Source organism: Haplochromis burtoni, unplaced genomic scaffold (genome assembly GCF_018398535.1).
Source record: "Haplochromis burtoni strain Fernald_Lab_line unplaced genomic scaffold, NCSU_Asbu1 Contig_1267, whole genome shotgun sequence".
Classification (NCBI taxonomy): Eukaryota; Metazoa; Chordata; class Actinopteri; order Cichliformes; family Cichlidae; genus Haplochromis; species Haplochromis burtoni.
The window spans coordinates 35,438-57,885 of NW_024583628.1; the positions used below are offsets into that span (position 1 = coordinate 35,438).

At 38.6% G+C, this 22,448-nt stretch overlaps 1 protein-coding gene across 5 annotated transcripts in view; it reads left to right on the plus strand.

Annotated features, from left to right (window-relative positions):
• The window catches only part of tp73 (tumor protein p73), a 23,719-nt gene extending 1,278 nt beyond the window's left edge, over positions 1-22,441 (plus strand). The window contains exons 1-14 of one of the 5 annotated variants that reach the window (XM_005952070.3): positions 344-1,025; positions 1,698-1,793; positions 2,790-2,940; positions 8,652-8,900; positions 15,619-15,805; positions 16,095-16,210; positions 16,766-16,875; positions 16,991-17,133; positions 17,750-17,838; positions 18,031-18,158; positions 18,593-18,759; positions 18,861-18,993; positions 20,437-20,530; positions 20,895-22,441. In XM_005952070.3, coding sequence (XP_005952132.1) covers positions 1,735-1,793; positions 2,790-2,940; positions 8,652-8,900; positions 15,619-15,805; positions 16,095-16,210; positions 16,766-16,875; positions 16,991-17,133; positions 17,750-17,838; positions 18,031-18,158; positions 18,593-18,759; positions 18,861-18,993; positions 20,437-20,530; positions 20,895-21,293 — 2,025 coding nt within the window. In that variant the 5' untranslated portion in view covers positions 344-1,025; positions 1,698-1,734 and the 3' untranslated portion in view covers positions 21,294-22,441. Of the gene's footprint in view, positions 1-343; positions 1,026-1,697; positions 1,794-2,789; positions 2,941-7,550; positions 7,843-8,651; positions 8,901-15,618; positions 15,806-16,094; positions 16,211-16,765; positions 16,876-16,990; positions 17,134-17,749; positions 17,839-18,030; positions 18,159-18,592; positions 18,760-18,860; positions 18,994-20,436; positions 20,531-20,894 lie in introns of those variants that run through there. The other 4 variants (XM_042216820.1, XM_014331016.2, XM_005952072.3 and 1 more) reach the window with 4 other exon arrangements.
• The last annotated feature ends 7 nt before the right edge of the window (positions 22,442-22,448 follow it).

Below are 22,448 nucleotides of genomic sequence, written 5' to 3' on the forward strand. Positions count from 1 at the left end.
TCTATCTATCTATCTATCTATCTATCTATCTATCTATCTATCTATCTATCTATCTATCTATCTATCTATCTATCTATCTATCTATCTATCTAGATCAGTTAAATAACGGGCTAAGTGTAAGTTTTTCCCCCTGTGGTGCGGGCTAAGTGAAAAGGAGGTAGGCTATGTGTCCAGGTGGAATGCCAATTAAGCTTCTCAAAGTGGGGAGCGGAGCTGCTGTCTTTTCTGCTGCTCGTATCGCACTGGTTCTTTGTCAGATCCCCTGTGCGAACATACTGGTTGATTTGGGATTTTCAAGGCGGCACTGAAGGACGAGCTGGTGGGAGCTGGTTTCTGCGGCGGCATACTCCGCGGGAACAGCGGGAACCTGAAGCCACACAGCTGAGCTGCAGCTCCACAGTTCCAAATTACAAGTGTCCACTTACGTGTGCGGGGGTCTCTTAAAGATGCGCAGTGCGCCTCACTATTGTTTTAATGCCAAATGCAATGGTTTTTGTGCCACGCATAATCCGCAAGCTTAATGGCCACAAAAACAATTACAACAAAAAGTAAGGAAACTAAGGAAAGCAGCCTTTGTTCAGGACACATGACATCACTTTAGATGTTTACTGGGTTGGATATCGTCAATCGATTCCGTACAGACCAAAGTGAAAAGACCTCTGTTACCTGGAGATAAGGCTATAGGGTGCAGTAGACTTACAGATTAAACTTAAACTCCTAAATTCATAGAATTTGAAATCTGTATCTCCAGCCACACTGGCTAAAACACCGAAGATTTGCGTTTATTTATGTACTGCAATTTACTTCTCTCAGCCTTGCACCTTTGCCACAGTTTTTGCCACAATCCTGCAGAGGGGTTACTAAGGAGATGTGACGCCGCCATGGTGGGCAGCAGTGGGTAGGCCCACAAAAAAATGTTTGTAGGACCAAATATGCCCGACAGGATTTTCAGTTGGATGTGTTCGTCAGCAAATCGAGCTGGAGACTCAATGGAAAATCAAGACATCCCCTTATCGCCTTTCCCGGTAGGCCTGTAGTCCGGTTATGCTTCTATTCTAGGTTTTTGCAAACGAGGCTAACTTTGACAGCTCGATACTTATTTAACACTGCAAACATGCCCGGATGTGACGAGTACCTTCCTAAATTTCCACAATCATGCCATCATTTTAACTTAACACGCGGCGATACTATGTTTTCTGAATAAAGTTGCGTTAATCTTTCGAACCGTGAAGACCAGAAACCAGATGCCCATCTACTCAGAGATATCCTGACTTGCGTTTTTACTTAGGCGACTCCAGTCTGAATACATTTTCGAGTTGTAGTGCAGGCGTTATTTCCAGACAGAGACGGAGGATGTGATGTTCAGCCTTTGAGGGACAGAAGCCTCCCCTCGGAGTGAGACGGTGATGAGTCAGGCAGGCCCGGGCAAGCCCAGGCCCCACGACACCTTGTGCCACCTCAGTGGGACTACATTAGTGCGATCACACCTGGATGAATGTGCGTTTGTGTTTTGAACTTTTGTCTAATATATTTTTTAACATGGGAAAAAAACGACCATATATTTGGACTTGCACGTTTTAGTTTTTTAAGTTAAAAGTCAGTTTTTCGGTAATTGTTTCAGTAACTGCCGCCCTACATTTTTAATTAAGAAAAGAGGTCTTTGTGTAACTGTCCGTGCCTGTGTGTGTTCTTTGTAGAGTGGTCTGCCCCTCGCCAGACTACCCATCCTCTAAGATGTCCCAGTCCACTGTTACTGAAGAAGGAGGCACCTTTGAACACCTGTGGAGCTCCCTGTGAGTGTCAACATCACTGAAAACTGATATACTTCCCATCATGTTTTCCAAATTGTATAATGATCTGATTAAAAATGTAAGTGTATCAAGTTAATTATATGATATATCTCTCCATTATCTAAAATATTACTTTCTTACAAATTACAATTCCTAATATGTGATTAATTTTAATGCCACAATTTTTATACATAATATGAAGGAAAGTGAAGTCTTTTTTCTGTATAACACAGTGAAATTATTAAATATGTTTACTAGAGCTAAAGATAAATACTTGCCTTATCTAACAGCTGATTTATTTTTTTCCCTCTCTGTGGGCATTATTCAGCAAACGCTAAAAAGTACTGCTCTGTTTTAATACTTATTGGTTAAAAAATGACAATATTTCTTACTGCATAATGCACACAAAAAGAACAAAACTGTCACTATGAGAATTCAGATTTGATTTCTCATGTTATGATATTTTATTATTTTGGATGACAGATTATTTATGCAAGTAGGATGATATCTTTAAATTCACAAATTTGCTAAGAAAAAACTATATTACCATAAAATTATTTTTTGTTATCAGATATTTCATTTTTATTGCGCTGAAAGAATAAAGATAAGCAAATAGTCCAAAATCTTTAAACTAAGCAGCAAGAGAAAAAGGGGGAAAACCCACATTTGCCTGCTGTCTTTCTTCTTAAGACACACAGCAGGAAATCTACAGCTGGAAGGCTCAAAAAGAAAAGAATCAGGTTGTAATTGATTGCAAGGAATATAAAGGATTATAATTGGTTACAATTTAAGGAAGAAAGGATAAAAAATGATAGTACTTGGTAGAGATAAAGGTTATACTTGTATTCTATGACTTACATGGATAAAAAGTCTTTTTTTTCAAACTCTTCTTTTTATATAATTCTCTCTATTATATGATACAAAAACACACTTATGCTATAATTACTTATTGAAATCCCACATCTCATTAATCATCTTATATGCATTGTGTGTTCACAGAGAGCCAGACAGTACCTATTTTGAGCTCCCCCCAGGCAGCCAGCCAGGTGAACAACCAGTGCCGTCTACCAGCAACCCGGGGAACCACCACAGCACTGCAGAGGTCTCCATGGATGTCTATCATATGAGAGACATGAACGAGAATGTTATGGTAGGAAAATGAGTTCATCTCACACATTGTGGTCAGGCTTTGCTTTTATATAGAATCCGTTAAGTTTTTCTTGTCATTATCGGATGTGGTAGTTTATCTTGTGAGAACACACGCACACATCTAGGAATGGTTTTTTTGTCTACTTGTATTTTCCCTCCAGTGCTGAGGAGATTCCCTTCTGTGTTGTTTCCCTCTCCTCTGCAGCTTTTTCCCTCTCTATTTCCCTTCTGGGTGGCCTTTAGGGACTGTGAGGTGTGTGTGTGTGTGTGTGTGTGTGTGTGCGTGGAGAATGGTCATTAAATATCAAGCAACAGCCCCTTGCTGCTCCACTACAGAACCATCTGTAGGCTGGGGTGTGTCTGTGTGTACATTACACGCATGCACACACGGTGCAGGTGTATTCACCTGCTGGGCTTACCATCCACAGAAAAAAATGCATTTTTTTTACATTCCGATTTACAAAAAAACAATTGGGAAACCTAAAAAAGTGACCAAAACATAGTATAATGTACTGCAAATTCTTTAAAACTTATATATATCACAAGATGAAAGACAGACATTTTCATTGTTTCTTGAAGAATCCAGTCATTTTTAACAAGACTCTGTAAAGTCCTGTGAATCTTTTTCTTTGACTATCAGTCTCTCACATCACTGTGGAGGAATTGTGGCCCTCTTTTCTTTACAGCCTTGCTTCAGCTCATTAAGGTTTGGAGGCATTTGTTTATGCACCAAAGCATTTACTTGGGTTGAGGTCTGGACTTGGACTGGACCATTACAACAGCCTGATTCTTTTCTTTTTTAACCTTTCAGTTGTAGATTTCCTGCTGTGCTTGGGATCATTGTTAGATGACCACATTTCAGCTAAGGCCTTAGCTATCAGACAGATGGCCTCACATTTGACTTTAGAATACTTTGGTATGGTTGATTCAATGACTGCAAAATAATCAGGTTCTGTGCTTGACAGCTGCTATGTTCTTCTTAGATGGGAGAGGCTTTCTCTGGGCAACCATTCCACACCTGCCATACCTGTTCGGTCCTTTTCTAATTCTACTGTTACCTAAGGTCTGCAGAATTTGAGATGTAGCTCTTTTTGGGGAATTTCTTTTAGTCTTTTATATTCTAATGTTGAGATGAATTTACACAAATGTCCACTCTTAGGAAGATTGAATTGTGCTAAATGATTTAGCGCAGAACACAGGCAAAATGTAAGCTTTTATAGAGGTGTCACACTTGCCGGTGATCCATTCATTCTTATTTAAGGATTTCATAGAGTCCTGTGAAATCTTGCTCATTTTCAGTTTGATGTCTGCAGAATTAAAAGGTCAGGACAAGGTCACATTTCTCACTGTGCGACATACATTTTTATTCCAACAATAATTTACTTCTGGGAGACTCTAACAGCATCAATGGATTACCCTAATTATTCATAAGATGATGAAGATTGCAGGGCTTTTCCATTATTTAATTGCTCCCTTTTTTGACAATGTTTTGCTATCATCAAATTCAAAATGAGCTTAAAAATGTACAAATAGATTCAAAATACAGATAAATTAAAATGTCTGTTTCACTTATGGTGTCTTTTGAGTAAAATATTATAAATGAGCTTTAAATTATTTGAATACATTTCACATTGAATTCTGTTTACACGGTCTTCCAGCTGAGTCAACAGCAGTTTTATCAGTTAATTTATTCTCAGTTTTCTTACAGTTTCTTTTACAGTTTTTACAAAATTTATTATAATATACACTTTCATTTTGCCTAATTGTTCACTCCAGCCACTTGATCTTTCAATATGAAATCAAAAGGAACTCCCAGGTACACTCAGGGTCCCCCCCCCTCCCCTTCTTCTGATCTGGAGTATTGGTCAGATATAATCTTTATTTGGGCAAGTCTGGGCCTGCCAAGCTGGTTAATGAATAGTCATGAGAGAAAGAAAAGAGGTGGAGCAAGGATTTGTTGTTAGATGCAGAACAAGGAGAAGGCCCAGTAAAGTAAGGGAAACAAGTGGAGAACAGAGGCAGGACATCTTTTTTCCCTCCATCATGCCCTGCTCTAGAGCAGGTTCACCTAGAAATGGAGAACTCAGCTATTACAGTCACCCTTGAACAGAGTCTTATGAGAGACATCGTAGAAGCACAGCTTATTTTTTTAGAAGCTCTAAGATGCTGTTGGATGTGGTAAGTGAACGAGTGTAATTTGCTGATGTTGGGTCATATTCCTTCCTTTTTGCTTTTGGAAACTGCACACTTAGAGGAGAATATCTCATATTACTTTGTTTGAAACTTGGTGTTCGTTGTAGAGCAACTGTTTTTCAAGTCAATGGCAGTGCTCATTACTCATCATGCTGTTAAGACGCATGGATGTGTAAAGATGTGCTTGAATTGGAGCTGCTCTTGAATTAAAACAATTTGATTAGTTTGGTGGAAAGATGGAGATAGTTTTATCACTACTTTGTCAAACTGGATTATTATGGAAATTCTATGATAAAGCACAAGCAGAACTCTCAAACACATCCTTATCATACCACTATATTCCAATATTAATCACTGGGTTTTAGAAATTGACCAAAACATTAACGTGATTTACTTTTTGCTTGAAAATTCTCTACAGAGAATTACAGCATCTACAGATCACTGTGAAAATGAAATTTATATCCTATTCCTGCTCTTTGGAGATATTCCCAATAGAGGGCAACCTTCTTACACCGCACACCACTCTTTACCTCCACTTCTCCTCACCTCTGTTTAACATGGCTGGTGTCGTTTAGACATGCTTCACTTTTGATATGATACCAGACCATTAATTTATGCAGCACAGTTATTCTTTTTGGTCATGCTGTTTCCTTAAATCAATTGGAAAATATAAATAGCTGGGATATTGTGTTGTTAAGTGCTGAAAGCTGTTTCATTGAGTAAGTGGCTCTGAAAACAGGTCATTAGGATTTAAACTGTCTCTTTATCCTCAGCCTATTATGTTTCACTCATCTTGACAGGTGAAGGTTGCTGCTGCTGCCTGAAGTAAATGTTTTAAGCCTTTAAAACTTTTCTTTGAGTGGCAGCTACCAGGATGACTGCCCATAGGGGACATCAGACGCTGCTGGGCTGGGAAGTGTAAACACTTAGACACATCGTATCGCGCAAACACATTTACTCACATAGTTGCAGTGGAGGTTTTAGCTCTGTTTCAACTTGTTATGGATTGAGTTTAGGTATTAAGACCAAGCACAACGCACCTGTGAGTGTGAGTCTCTCTTGCTCTCTCAGTGTGTGTGTGTGTGTGTGTGTCTATGTGGGGGCGTAGGCGTGGGTGTGTGTGGCGTTTTCTGTTGTTGACACATACACCTGGGCTTCTCTTGTGCCTCTAAAGCCCCTTTGATAATACCTATTAGATGGAAAATTTCAAAGGTGGTAAGCGCTAAGACACTAGAGGGATGTCAGAGTGATTTGTGTGCACTTTTCATGAGAAGACAAAAAAAGCATTAATGCTGATATTTGTCATGTTTTTTTAAAAAAAAAGGATATGCACGTTCATCTAAGTTGATGCTATGAATGTGCTTCTTTCTGTTGTAAGATTATACATTTAAGACATTTGATATGAATGCTGGGAATTACATTGCATGTCTATTAAGCATTAATTAATTTTCCCTCTTTATCTGTTTATCCCAGTTGTATCCTGTGTGAGGTGCCATCTCACATAAACTCACGATAGTGTCAATGTATGGCTCCAAAGTCCCACGCATGCGTGCATCCTCATTTAACCTGCATCGTTTGCATTAAGTCTTGGACATTGACCTGTGCTTTTGCTTTCAGCTGCTGAACCATGGCATAGAAACACACGAGGTTTATGTATCCTTGTGTAACTGTATTAAATTTTGTGTCCTTGTAAGTTTCAGTGCTCAAACTTAAAGTAATAAGTAGAAGAGCCCTGGGGAACGATCGTGTGGTGAAGTGATCCAATATAGTTTCAGTTTATGGGGAAAGTGAATAGAACAAAATACAATAATAAAAAAGGAGAAGTGCAGTGGTGGGCCAGGTAAATGATCACTCAGCTTTCCCGTGTGACACATGATTCTTCAGATAAATGTCCCTGTGAATTCAGATTCATCTCAGATTCATCTTACTTCCAGTCACAGTTTATAGATTTTTCAACTAGTCCCAGTCTGACAATTTATAAGTGGTATAACTGCTTTTGTGCTAATTAAATATTACTACCCTAATCCACCTTCCCACACAACCTTAGATGAAACAGTTTGTTTAACGATATTCACTGTAATTACATGCTCATGGATGGATTTTGACTTAAGCAAGTTTCATCCTTCTTTATTAAGGCTAGCAAAGTTTTGAAAAGTCTGTGCTAATTTAATGTTGTATTGACTGTGGGGGTATGACTGTGGCGGGGGTATCTGACCCTTGAACGCTTGTCCTTTCATATGCTGTTCTTCTTGCCTCTCTCTCCGTCTCTGTCTCTGTCTCTCTTTCTCTCTCTCTCTCTCTGTCAAACCAGACAGTGTTTACTTAGTGCAGGCCTTCACAAGGTGTTTTGGAGCATGTGTGTACATGCACCCCGGCATTGCCGTCTATGTCCGGGCATGCCATAATTAGAATGTCGTACAATTTTTTGGGTTCCCATCCCTCTTTCCCTTTCTGCTTCTCTCCTCTCATCTCAGTCTATCGTTTCTCTCTCTCCTCACCAGTCCTCACCTTTCTTCCCTGTCCTGGCAGTACATGCGCCTAGGTGTGAGTGAGTGAGCGTGGTATGTCCACTGATGCACACCTTGCTTGAACTCTGTGGTTAGGCTCTGGTCCAGCACTCTCTTTGGTTTGCTGTGTTTGGACGTTTGACTGACTGAAGATTTGACAAATGAGACCAAAGCAGTAGAGGATGTACTACGTGAAGAAGAAGGTAAAGGCTTTTGTTTTTGTTTGGTTTTGGAGGGGTTTTTTTTGTGTATGTGTGTGGAATAGAAACGGTTCAACTGGAAGCTGCCATCAGCTTCAGTTGTTTGACACGTGCACAATGCGGGCAACAGGGATGAATCCAGGAATGTGTTTTCACACTAAAGATTATTTTTGGTTTTCAGAATATTCTTTGCTGCCGACTTTTTCTTGTTCTGTCTCAGTCAACTGACTATCTGTTGGTTTCATGTTATTCACAGATTGTTTTATTTTGAAGAGCAGGAGGTAGACTGTGGTGGACTGCAGCTTGTGTTTTCTGACCTTTTTTGAAATCACATGTTTTTAATACGGTTTCCTTCTACTGTAGCTTTTGAGTTTAAAAACAAAATGCAGGCCTCACACGAGACACTAGCAGAGTTCAGTACATCAAATCTTTTTTTTTCATCCATCATACTGAAAAGAGAAAAGAGAATGGCAGGCAATTAGGCAGATCACTCCTGTGTTTTACAACTCTACACCTCTTATAGCCCCGAGGAAGGTACAGTGTGGACCTCACTGCAAGTGCCATTCACAGATTCACCTCTACACACCTGTTGATGTCGTTTTTATGTATAAATCATAAAATAGTTACGCATGCCCCCACACACATTGTGCATCATGCGCACTACCCACATCTCCCTTCCAAGTGTAACCCGACCTTCCTTTGAGCCTCTAAGCCCCTGTCTCTGTGACACCTCTACCTGTGTCCTCCCTCTGCCTTTTCCCCTCCCTACCTCTTCACCTCCCTCATTGCCTTTTCTCTTCATTTCTTCACAGTCCCAGTACAACTTGCTGAGCAGCAGCATGGAGAGTCTGGGGAGCCGTGCGACATCCACCAGCCCCTACAGCTCCGAAAACGCCTCTTCGTCGGCCGTGCCCACCCCCTCACCTTACTCCCAGCCCAACTCCACCTTTGAGGGCTTGTCGCCTGCCCCTGCCATCCCTTCTAACACCGATTACCCTGGGCCACATGCCTTCCAGGTGTCCTTCCAGCAGTCCAGCACAGCCAAGTCAGCCACATGGACCGTGAGTATATACACACACACACAAACACACTGTTGTGGCTATGATGTGTGCTGGTGTATGTCTGTGCATGCAGGCTTCTCTTACTCTTTCTAGCTCTCTGTCTTACTAAGTAACTCCCTTGAACACACATAAACATGCACACAAAGACACTCGTTCACATGGACACTCACTCAAGTCAGTACATGTGCAGGCGTGCTATGTGTAAGCGAAAGTAGCGCACGACTCAGTGATTCATCTTGTCCTGTACTCACCTTTTGTGAGTCTGTTCTGTGGTAGTCTTTTGGAAGACTTTGTTTGGTTTCTTTAAGCAGTTTGAGTGAGAAATAAAAATATCATATCATATGAGTTTATGTAATTTAGAGGTTATTTTGATTAATATATTTTGGTGTACTGTCTTTGAGTATATTAGAAATTGCTGCCTCATGTGTTGTTTCACTTTATCAGTGCAATAATCCATTTTAATGATAATGTAATTACACAAATAGTATTTTAAGGTTGCTTGATTATGGCAAAAATCATCGTCATGTTTTGGGGTTTTTTTGGTCAATATCAATAGGTCTTTATTTATAGCCAATGCCTGAACAGATTGTAGCACAACTTCCAAAATATAGACATTGTGTTATTTTCTTAGCTGACTGTAACTGCGTGTAGACTGATTTCTACTTGATTGAACTGGGATAAAAATTCACATTGGATGTGATGTTTGCCTCTTCTACTCCTCTAGAATGAGCTACATTAACAGCTTTCAGCTGGAATTCAAACTTTTGAGGTAGTATTTTAAAAAATAATTTAAAAAAATCACAGGAATATGAGTATTGGAAATTTACACACCAATTATCAATTCTAATGAACGCAATGCACACAACTACTTTGTGATGTGATTGTGGTGAGGGGTAGGTGAAATAGAGGCTGTGTGTGTTGTTATGACCTGATGAGAAGTCTGTTCTCCTCAAAAAGTGTCACCTCCAACTGTCTCACAGTTGACCTCCCAGAAACAAGTGAAAGATAAAGCGCACTTCCTTCTGTGTGTGTGTGTGTGTGTGTGTGTGTGTGTGTGTGTGTGTGTGTGTGTGTGTGTGTGTGTTGTGTGTGTGTGTGTGTGTGTGTGTGTTTGTCTCTGTGTGCATTGAGGCCTGTGAATGTGTCTGTGTGATAGATTGAGATCCTCTGCGTATGTGTTTGCTAAAGTTAATCATGCATGGTGAGCTTCTTCATTCAGCCCTCAGTGATGTAAGAAGATCCTCCTCTGGACATTGGAACTGTGGTCTTTGACCTGTTGCTTTTCTTTCTCTGTCTCTTTCTTCCTCCGGTCTTAGCACACACTCATGGCTGTCACCTCTGGCGCCTAAAGTTCCCCCTCTTCTCTCCTCTGCTCTTCTCTCCTGCCCTTGAGTATACCTGTCATCTCCTTTGTCTAACTTCTATTCTCATCCATTTCATTAAATCTTCTGCCAAAACACATCCACAGGAATCAAAGAAAGCATGCACAAAAATATTAGTTTGACCTGATGACTTACTGCCATGAAATGATCCGAAAACTTGTTGTGACCTGTTTGGTTTAATGTGATACTTACTATTTACCCTGCCTTTTTCTACCTAACGTGTCATTTTAAAGTTCAGAATACATCTTTTGATTTCATTCAGAAAGTACATAACATCCGAAAAAGAACTCTAACAATACCATTTAGCTTTGAATTAAAAAATCAATAAAAGCCTGCCAACAGACCTCTTGTTTTTACAGCAAAACTCTTAATAGTTTTTGAAAACTGTATTTTGCTACAATTTTAACAGAACAGAAGAGAAATATATTTTTTAAACTGCCTAACAATTTAAGTTATAGCGTCTTGCGTGCGTGTGTGTGTGTGTGTGTGTCTCTGCGCTATAAGAGGAGAAACAAAGGAGTGTTTGACTGGCACACGACTTAAGATACAAATGATGAGGCAGCAGAAAAGGATTGTGAGGAAACCTGTGATTATTCAGATGCCTCTGCTGCCATTAAACAGGAGGGATTAGAACAAAAAGAGAGACTGGGTGATTGCTCATAGCTTTGGTGGAGTTTACTGTAATGCTTTGTTTTATCTTGAATGCCTGATTATAAGACCGGCAAATTATAAGTGTTATTATATAGCTATGGAAAAAAGAAAATGTTTAATCTGTGAAATGACGGAGTATGATAATATATGATTTTCTACTGTATAAAGCATTGATTTCTTTAAAGGAAGTGTTACAGATAGTTAAAAAAGAAGTTCACCACATGTAATACCTACAGAATATGCAGCCGTTTGAGGTAAAACATCCTGGAATATAGACATAAACTCTTTCCCAATAAAATGACAACATATTTACATTTTACTGAAAGTGAAGTAAATAATTTTACTGAAAGTGAAGTAAATAAAACAATAATCAGAAAGAAAAGGCATTCCAGTCAAGCCTCTCAGGATGACTACATTTCTACTAATGGTAGGGGATTACCCAAAAGATTGCATGAGGATTTATGTGTGTCTGAAATGTGGATGCAAATATGGGTGTGCGTATTTATGCGAAATTCAGTAAAAGACCCAAGTTTGAACTTGTTTGGAAAAAAGGGATGACTATAAGACTGAGTCACCTTGTCTGAATGTAGAAAACAGGAGTTTCATATGTATTCCTTGTGGCCTCAGGCAATGTGGAATACCAAATGGCGTAGGGGCATATTCAATACGAGCAGCTTCGTAGCTGCCCTTGTTCATGCCCCTCTGCCTTTTCCTCTCAAGGGAAGATATCTACTTATTCCATTGAGCATTTTTCATTAAATCCCTTCGTCTCACATTCCACGTTATCAGTTTAATCAGAATTGCTGCCATTATTTTTCATAGTAGGGATTATCTGATTACTGGGGGTTTCTCCTTAATACTGTAAGGTCTTTGCCTCGAAGTGACTATTGTTGTGACTTGGCACAGAATAAATAAACTTGACTTGACATCATTAGTGACTGACAAAGCATTCGGTTGTGGTATATAGAACTTGTCATTAGATTAGTCCAACTCTGGTACCTTTCAAAGGAAAAGAGACGAGAAGTCAGGTGAACACAGAGGAGGAGACACAATCCTGGTTTTCTCATCTATCAAAGTATTTCCACATAGAGTTAGTCCATCCAAACCCATGTTAAGCTGCTCTGGCAATCAACCCACCCCCACCCACGTCTAGTCAAGACAGCATCCATTAGTGATAATAGCTCTGAAACTCTGCTGCTCTCCTGCCCCTTGAAGATGATTCTTCTGCTTGGATGCAGGCAAGCATCACCATGGCTAGAAATAAGATCTAACACCTTAGTATTGTCATATAATGAGACCCCTTTCCATACAATCAGACTTTAGTTTGTGTGTAAGTGTATATGCACATGCATGAGTGTTTGTGTGTCTGTCTGTGTGTGTGCAGTATGTGGCAGTAGTAGGAAGGGGTGTGATACACTCAGGATGCAGGCTCGAGCATGCACTACACAGCGGCTTGTCAGAAGCTGCTCTTCCCAGCTATTAGCCTCTCTCCGTTAGGACACACGTCCCAACATGTTCTGCACAATGCATCCCTCCCTTCCTTTCCTGATGCATCATCCAAAGCCACATCACCATTGGTTTTCCTGCCAAGCATCAAATGTGGGAAACCAGAGTTGATGAGAAAGAGAATTCACACATTTGGGACGCATGACATTTCACAGGGGAAATAAATGTGCTCCTAGTTGGAGAACTGATCGTTTTGGGCTGTAAAACAAGTGCTTTTGTAGTATACAGTGTTTAAAGAAATCAGCCTAATCAGCTAATATCTTAACTAATTTCACTATAGAACAGGGGCTCTTGTTGATGTTCTGGACTTTGAATTGATAACAGCTAAGCGCCACAGAGAAAGCTAATATTTTAAGCATTAGGTCATGCTGTGTGTCCCATAATACTCTGTGAAACACAGTGTTTATGTTAATACTCTAAAGGAGTTAACCGTAAGACTCCATGTAGCTACTTGAAAATCACTAAAGTCGAATGGTTTTATCTTATTTATGTTTTATTTATTTAAATGTTTTTTTAATAGGCTCTTATGGTTCCCTCGCAGCCTAAGCTTTACTTTTTGGATTAGACAAAAAAGATTACTATATTGTAAGATTATAATTCATTATGGTTCATTAGATCTTTTAACATGGGTGACTTTTAGGTTTCCTGTACTAATTTACTTCCAATACACGATGATTACAGTGTATGAAAAGTCAGCTTATATGGTACTGTATATCAGCTCACTGTGTCTGTGTGTGTATGAATGTACATAAATAAATCTGATATTTGTTACGAAAATTTACAGCGGGCAAGCTGCTGCCTGTGAGTATGGATGACAGTTTGGCAATTAACACCTCTTCTCAAGGAACCTGTCAGGGCCTGTCTCCATTGGTCCACCGTGTAGAAGCAAAGATGAATAGATGAATGGATGGATGGATGAATAGATGGATGGACAGATGGCAATAAAATTCCTGTCCCTACCATTATGGCATAATTTTCTAAACTTCTAATACAGATCTAATACACTTTTACTGCAGTAAATCACAAACTCTCAAAATGACACACTGACCAAAGGAAATACAACATGTACATTAAAACAATGTTTTGGCAGTGGCTAAAAGCACTGTTCGCAAAACTTGTCCATCTGAAAGTCAGAAAGAATATTATAAGAGTTAACAATTTATCACAAAAGCAGTCGATCAAAAAACAGTTTTCACTAAATTGGTGAAGCTTTTACTTAATTTTCAAGTTTCCTAAAAGTTTCATTTAGGAAACTTTAAATGAAAAAAAATTAGACCACTATTTATCCGAACAACTTTAAACACAACACTACACTTCTTTTGATTTCCAGCCAAATTTCTCCTTTTCTTGCAAGAAAAACATAAACAGACAGATGTGTATACAGAGATTGCTTTGTTCAGTTTTTAAATTAATAAACTGTATTCTTACAATTTATTCTTTTACCCCTCTGTCCATTTTTAATTTCCTTTTCTCAGTCACCACAAGATTTATTCCAACTCAGTGACAAAGCAACTGATCCAAGTTTGGCATATTTGTTCTCCTTCTCTTCCTCTTCCTCTCTACTCTCTGTGCCTTTTTTGTGTTTTGAAACAAAGCCCAACTTGTCCATCACTCATCTTTTCCTGCATCAGATACTGCAGTTCTTTTAATAACACTGCACTTCTGACACCAACACAGCTACATTTACACACAAAGAAATATGTCTGTGTGTGTAAAAATGAAATTTAAAAAAGTAATAAAGGGCAAAAAATAAACAAAAAAAAAGGGAAAAGGAATAGTGTGGTCGTGATAGCCGCTGTCTATCAGTTACATCTGAACCAACTCACAAACACGTTCATGTGGCCTTTCCTTTTTATTGTTGGCCTCTGTAATGCAGAGATACGTGAATCCTGAGAGTCAGATAACCTGAGAATGAAATTCTTCACTTTTGTCTAATAAATTTCTTTCTTTACTATCACAAATAATTCTTGTTTGTTTGTTTGTTTTTAGAATTGCCAACACACTGTCCTATACTTATCATGTAACCTGCCGTGTTCCATGAGTCTCTCTCTATTATTTCTTCTCTCTGTGTTTCTATTTCTTTTTGCTTTCTATAATCTAGAAAATGCAAAGAGACAACTTCACGTGGACTCTTTGTTTTTTTTCTTACGCAGCAACACAAATGTTGACCTGCGAGTGCTGTAGTTCTCCCATACGGTACGCATTTGCATTTTAAGATCACTTTAGCAAGTCTACACAGGAAAGAACAGACTTTCTATTTTTTTTCCTGGAAGGTCGTAGTTTGATCACAACAGGAGAGATTTTTAAGATTTTGTGATTGTGTTGGGGCATGTTTAGGCCATTTCATTCCTTGTGATGTCTTTGCGTGCATGTGTAATGGCATTTCCACATGCACATTCATGCGAAAGCGCATGTATGTGCATGTGGAAATACTTGTAAACTGAGGAATTAGTGAAGACTGGTTGTGCACAGATCAGCATATTTTTATTTCACTTTAACTAGATGACTGCTACGCTTCCTGTAAGAAACTGTATTTTTCATACTATTGTCCAGAGAGAAGGTGTACAGTTACGCTTTTTCTCTATCACTTACAGTATCTCACATTACTACCCACAAACTAAGTCTTCTGGGTAATTATCATGTATTCATGCTACACAACATTTACCTTTATAACACAAATGAAAATGTACTGCTGACTGGCTGATGTGTTTCTCTCTTCCATTCATACTCCTCTGCTCTTTATTTGACAACATTTGCTCTCATTCATGGTTTTATGTGGTAATTATAGTGTGCTGCTTTTACACCAAACTTTTTTATTATCATATTACGCAGCTCTTTATCTGTCCACCTTGTCTTCTGTCTCTTAGAGACTTATTTTTTTGTCTGCTGATAGGTGACTTAATTGTAGGTTATTTAATTTTGAGACAACAGTCCCACCTCCTGAAAGATTATTTTTGTAATTATGTCACTAGTAGTGTAATGTGTTCTCTTATTACGTTTATATATAACTATTCTTGAGAGCATGAGAAGAAAGTCACTGGAGCAAGACTGCAACGCCTCATCGGCCATGACCTTTTGATTGATTTGTTTTTGCTTTTTTCACAAGCACATTAAATTCCCATTTATAAGTTCAGACCACTGGTTTGAAACTTGACCGCGTGTGTTCTTTCTCTACCCAGTACTCTCCCTTGCTGAAGAAGCTCTACTGTCAGATTGCCAAAACCTGTCCAATCCAGATCAAGCTATCCTCCTCTCCTCCGCATGGCAGCATCATCAGAGCCATGCCCATCTATAAGAAGGCGGAGCACGTGACTGAAGTGGTCAAACGATGCCCCAACCATGAACTAGGACGAGACTTCAATGATGGTACAATCTGCTAATCTCTTCTTTTGAACATAAGTAATTATGCTGACATCTTTTATACTTTTTATATGTCTCATTAGTGTTTGGCTAATTCTTGCTTGCATGGGGGACTGCAGAATGAGCATGTAAAATGCAAGTAACAGAGAGCAGCAGAACGTTAAATGCAGTTCACTTAACAACCACAAGCATCATTAAGAACAGCAGTTTTCTGGACATTATACTACACAATAAACTGTACCTGGTATCTGCCAAGTTTAAATAAACCAACTCTCTCTCATGTTTATCTCCTCAGGTCAAGCAGCTCCGGCCAGTCACCTGATCAGAGTGGAGGGAAATAACCTCTGCCAGTATGTGGATGATCCTGTTACTGGCAGGCAGAGTGTCATCGTCCCGTATGAGGCTCCACAGGTTGGTGGTAGTGTACTTGACCTGCAGCGGGTCATAACAGCAGAGATATACATATGCATTGTATCAGGTATTTAAAGATACACAGAAAAAGCCTCTGATAAAATTTAGTTGTTTGTAAAATGGGCATTTTGCAGATATTTCTTTTGTTTTTGGACATTAAGCCAAGAGAAAAGACGAAACATATGATGAACACGTCAAAGAAACAGTCAGCTACAGTTAAGAATTTTAATACGAGGCTCATCTATAAATAAAGATGCCAGACATGTCCACGCAAGCACAAGACTCATCATGTCTGTCATGAAAAAGTTAATATAAAGTAAATTTGTCTCTCATCACATCAACGTGCGCTACAACACCTCCCTCTGGTGGTGAATTGGTGTTTTTGAAAAAAAAAATTACTTGAGTGATGAAAAGAAATGAGCTTTTTTAAATACCGAGACCTAAAATGGTGTACAGTTACAGTTACACTTCTCACCATTATATTATGGTGATATAAGTACTTATGCACTAATGGAAGCAAAGTAAAAACTAAAACCTTGTTGCTCTGTGTTACAGGTAGGGACTGAGTTTACCACCATCCTATATAATTTTATGTGCAACAGCAGCTGTGTGGGCGGCATGAACAGGAGACCTATCCTCATTATCATCACTTTGGAAACCAGGGAGTAAGGCAACAATTCATATTTCATACACAAACAGAGATATTTGGTTTGACATTTCATCACTTTTTTAAAACATGCTGCAATTAGTACATTTTCTACTTCTATATAATCTCTACAGCGGTCAAGTGTTGGGAAGAAGGTCATTTGAAGGTCGGATATGTGCATGTCCGGGCAGAGACCGCAAAGCTGATGAGGACCACTTCAGGGAACAGCAGGCCCTGAATGAGAGTGTGGCCAAAAATGGAAGTGCTAACAAGCGCAGTGAGTTGAAATAAGACTTCATGGGGAAAAAGTTTGTTTTAAATTATAACAGTTAAAGATACAATCATTTTAGCTTTTAAAGTTTCATTCACTTGTGTTTTCCTAATTTAGTTTTCAAATATATAAACAGTCTAGCCCAGAGGAGCATGGTGAATGTCCAAGATCTAAATTTGGACAATAAGTAGTCTCCATAAAGATCAACACACTAACAGCTGAAATCCCAGATATTAAATCTTTTACACCCAATTGAATTGATACTATACTTTGCCATATAATTTCATAACTATTCTTATTTGTAGAATCATATTCTAACTGGTGTACATTCTTATGTGTATTATTGTAGTTTCAGGTCTAAAGTGTGCTACAGTTTCATGTAATGGAAGACTGTAAAATTTTATATGTGTATTGTGGTTCTAAAAAACCCAACTAGGAACAAGGACTTGAAATTAGCAATATTCATACCCCTCTGTATAAATGAAATTAGCAATAATTATGTGCAGCACATCAGCTTCATGTGAAACCGCATCATTGTTGTTGTACATCATGCTTGGTTGTTTGCTGTCTAAAACAGTGGTATAAATCTGCTTAATTATGCTTCTGTTTCTCTTATCTGCAGATTTTAAACAGAGTCCAACAAACATTCCCAGTCCAAACATTAACATGAGGAAGAGGCGGCATGGAGAAGAGGAGGTTTACTATATTCCTGTAAGAGCTTTCACACATGTATAATAAGAAAGTTTAGATTCATCTATTAGCTTTCTAACTGTCAGACTCACGGTTTGTGAGTTTTTTGCTAATTTATTAAATTGTTGGAACAAAAGCACTATTTTTATTGGATGGACTCATTCAGCAGTCATTGATGGCTTAGGATAACGGTTGTGTCATGTTTGTGTGTAGGTTCGTGGTCGTGAGAACTTTGAGTTGCTGATGAAGATTAAAGACAGCTTGGAGCTGGTGGAGCTCGTGCCACAGCAGCTGGTGGACTCCTACAGACAACAAGCACAGCAGCAGCTGCTGCAGAGACCGTGAGTCACTTCAATGCACATACACTCATTTGGCTCTACATATAAAAGTTGTGTTTTTTATTTTATTAGGAACGTGCATCGGATTTGCCCGTTTCGCTGTTGTTCCTGCATGACCATAATATTGTCATTCCAGGTTTAATGTTGCAACTGAGCAACACTCAATAAAAGTAATGTATTACACACTACTTGTTACTTTTTCTTTAAAGTAATGCAGTGCATTACTTAATTACGTCATTCAGCCAAATTTAGGCTACTGATTGTGGTTTGGTTGTGACATTGTTATGATGATGTAGGAACAACATCAACACAGTGCAAAATTCCAAATGCACATTGAGTCTTCTGTATTTCATCAAATTGTAAAGTGTCTGTCATGCTCAGTAACACTGAGACAAGCTCTTTCTCTAATCTCTGCAACATTCGTCTTTTTCCGTTAGGAGCCACGTGGCATCACCCTCCTCCTATTCTCCACTGTCCAACATGAACAAGCTGCATTCCCACGGAGGCCTCAGCAAGCCACCCTCAGTCAACCAGCTCGCAGGACAGCAGCCCCAGCAACACCACACTGCCCCCTCTTCCATGGCTCATATGGGTGATTATCTATGTGTGTGATTTCGTTTCAAGACATTACTTCCAAAACTGTTACAGTACTTTATCCAAGGTTGCTGCTGTTAGTTTTATTGATCACCCGTCCCTTTCCTACAGGTCCAAACATGCTCAACAGCAACCACATGCAGGCAAATGGAGAAATGAACGGTGGCCACAACAGTCAGAATATAGTGTCTGCTTCTCACTGCAGCCCGCCCCCTCCGTATAACCCTGACCCCAGCCTTGTCAGGTACCTCACCCTCCAATGACACTCCTCCTTTACTCACCTGTAAAAAAAATAAAAAAAAAGGCCTCTTCACAATCAGATGCACTTGTCTGGTTAAATGTAAACTAGTGGCATAAGAATACTTTACTTTACTTGGCCATGTTTACATAGTATTATGTCAAACAGTGTTTTGGAAACGTTCTATTTTGCCACAAAATGTGACAAGATTGAGCTGTTTTTTTGTTTTGTTTTGTTTTTTTTAAACATAATGTTGTGGCTGTTTTGTAAAGGCTTGCAATAACAATACAGATCTGTAAACACCCTTTGAGAGTGCCATAGTGAAGGCCCACTGGAGACTTGGTAACATGGAAAAAATGTGTATACATGGCACAGTTAAAGTGGAAAAGAACAATAAGTAGAAAGGTCAAGTCAGTAATATTTAAAATAAAAGTGAAAAGAACATTTTTTGTTTTGGGGGTTGTTATTTTTTTCAGTTTTGGCCCCTTTAATATTAAAATCTTCCTGTTCCGTGCAGAAAAAAATGAAAACCAGAACACAGCAAAAAAAAAAAAAAAAAAAAAAAGAAAAAAAAAAAAAAAAAAAAAAAAAAAAAAAAAAAAAAGAAAAACACCAATGCTTTCAGCTGGCTGGATTTATTATTTCAGGTTTCTGCTAGATGCATATAAGTGTTTAAATCACATGTTTATCAGCTCTCATTAAATAATACAGCATAACCTCTCAAGACTTGTAAAACCTCTGCTATGGATTTGTTACCTGCACTTGAAAAGCAGAAACTGTGTGTCTTACCTAGTTCTAAATTCCTTCACACTGACACTATGTAAACAGCCATTCTTTGCAATGCAATGCAATGCAGCAGATTTTTTTCTTCAAAAGAAATGTTTAATTTCTATTTAATTTTAAACTATATTTTTTCTTTTTTCTTTTTAATTAATTTTACTTTTGTAAGCTATTTTGTCCATTTTGCAGTCATATGACTTGCTCTTGCAATTTTAGCATTTTTGATACAGCAGGATTTGTCTTTTTGTTTTTGCAGACTATTATGTTAATTAAACCGTTAAATTGTACAGCTAGCTTCTTTTTCCAGTTACTTTGTATGTTACCAAAACGTTAACATTCATGTATTTATAATAAAGCTTCTTCATCAAAGCAATAATGGCCTTATGAATCATTAATATTGTATAAATGTATGTTTATGGTTTTAATTTCACTACAGTTCTTCAGATGTATAGTTTCTGTATCCTTTAGTTTAGATCTGTGCCCTAAATCCCCCTCTTATTTTACTTAGAATAAACTATAGGGACTTGTCCCCCTATAGATATTACTACAGTAAATCCAGAAAATACTTGTTTTTCTCTTTCAGCTTTTCTCAGGAGTAATGTTTTTGTTTAAGTCCCAGTTTTAGGTTGTATCTCTGGTCTAAGCAGGCCTTCTTTTCTCCCCATACAGCTTTCTCACCAGTCTGGGCTGTCAGAACTTCATTGAGTACTTCACTTCCCAAGGCCTCCAGTCTATCTACCATCTCCAAACTCTCTCCATGGAGGTAACCAGTTTGTTCCTGCACATACAATCTACAAGCAGTAGAAATAATAGACATAATAAGAAATGTTACATGTAATTATTAAAACAAATAAAAGAAAGAGAAGAAAAGGTAAAAATGGCAACAACAAAAAAAAACTGCAATAAGAGACACAAAACAGAAAAGTAAAGCAACAAGGTACAAACAAATCCCAGATAATTACTGACCACTAGTGATGATGCAAAGAATTACCTTATTAAGCAGGCTTAATACTTCCTGACTTCCTTTTGCATTTTCAAGCAAACACGTAAAGACACACTCTTATTGCTTTGTGTTTGCTTTTTTGCTACACTCTTGAACTCCTCCAATGTCTGTGTGCCCTCACTAGGATTTGGGTGCGCTAAAGATACCAGAACAGTCCCGCCTCATCATCTGGCGAGGTCTGCAGGACATGAAACAAGGCGCTCCCCTGCAGCTGCCTGCTTCTTCTCATCATCATGACTATCATGGGCAGCAGCTACTTCGCTCCAGCAGCAACATGACTGCCTCCGCAATGGCGGCCATTGGGGCTGCAGGTGGGGAACTGCAACGCCAGCGGGTCATGGAAGCTGTGCACTTTCGCGTCCGCCACACCATCACTATCCCCAACAGGTCCAGCGTTGTTGGGACATCAGGCATGACGGCTGCTGATGAGTGGGCTGACTTTGGTTTTGACATGCCTGACTGCAAGGTGTCACGGAGCAAGCACTCCATCAAGGAGGAATTCATGGAAAGTGACATTCACTGAGACGCAATAAAATCTTGGATCTTCTTTCCCAGAAGTTATTGTCAGCATCAGCTTACTGCAGTGTAACTACGTGACTAGGGTTGTTAAATATGTGTTTAGCTGCTCTTGTCATATTTTGATGATCAACTTTGATCAATTTTGATTCTGAGATATTTTCAGTGTGCTCATGCACTTTCATGTGCAGCCAGAAGTTTGTGCTTGAACTGTTGTTCCATCTAATATTTGAAGATAACATAACAAAGTTTACGTCTTCAGTCTTCAAAGCAAAATGCATTGTAACAATATAATTGTCAAAGCAATGCTGAACACACATGATCTGGACTTTGCTTTTTGGAACGCTGATAAGTGCAAAAGCAATTTTTTTTTTGGTTGCACTGTGCAATAAGTAATAACACATTTTTCTTTTACAGCATATGTGACATTGTTCACAGTAACATAAATGTCAAAAGAGGAAAATTGCCACTGCATTTTGTGTTTAGATGCCAAAAAAAGGTTCTCATCTGACTTATTTTTTTTTTCTTTAAGTTGTCCTTCACTTGTACAAATGTATATACTTTATCATGTAAATGTTTTGGAGTAGATGTTGTTGGAAATAATAGAGTCAACATGATGTATCTGCTGTTTGAACCAAATGACTAGAACTGGGTAACTCGAATCCATAACTATGGGAACACAATTGTGTATTTTCAGTGGGTATGATAACGTGATGACCGTAATGTGGTTCGGTGTGGTGGTATCGTTTATGTGTAAAAAAGAAAAAAAAAGTGCTTTGGTGTTAGTAGTTGTACGCTGACACTTATTGTTAAAATTTAGGTATTGCCTAATACGTTCTAGAAAATATGCCGCTCATTATTTTATAGTAACACACTGCAACACAGATAGGAGACAATCAAACAAACAAAAAAAGCATACTCAGTATTATATCTTAATACCAGGGATTTGATTAGATTTGTGAATGGATATTATGCTATCCCTGTACATCAAGAAAACTAGATAATGAGCAGCATTTTTGTCCTTGTATTTGTATTTTGAAAACCTTGCAGGGCAAGGTACTCATAACTTCATTATAGCTGACTCTGTAGCTAATCTTCATGGCACTTGTTTGTAGGTATTTAATAACATTCCACTTTAATTTCTGGATTGCCATCATGAAGC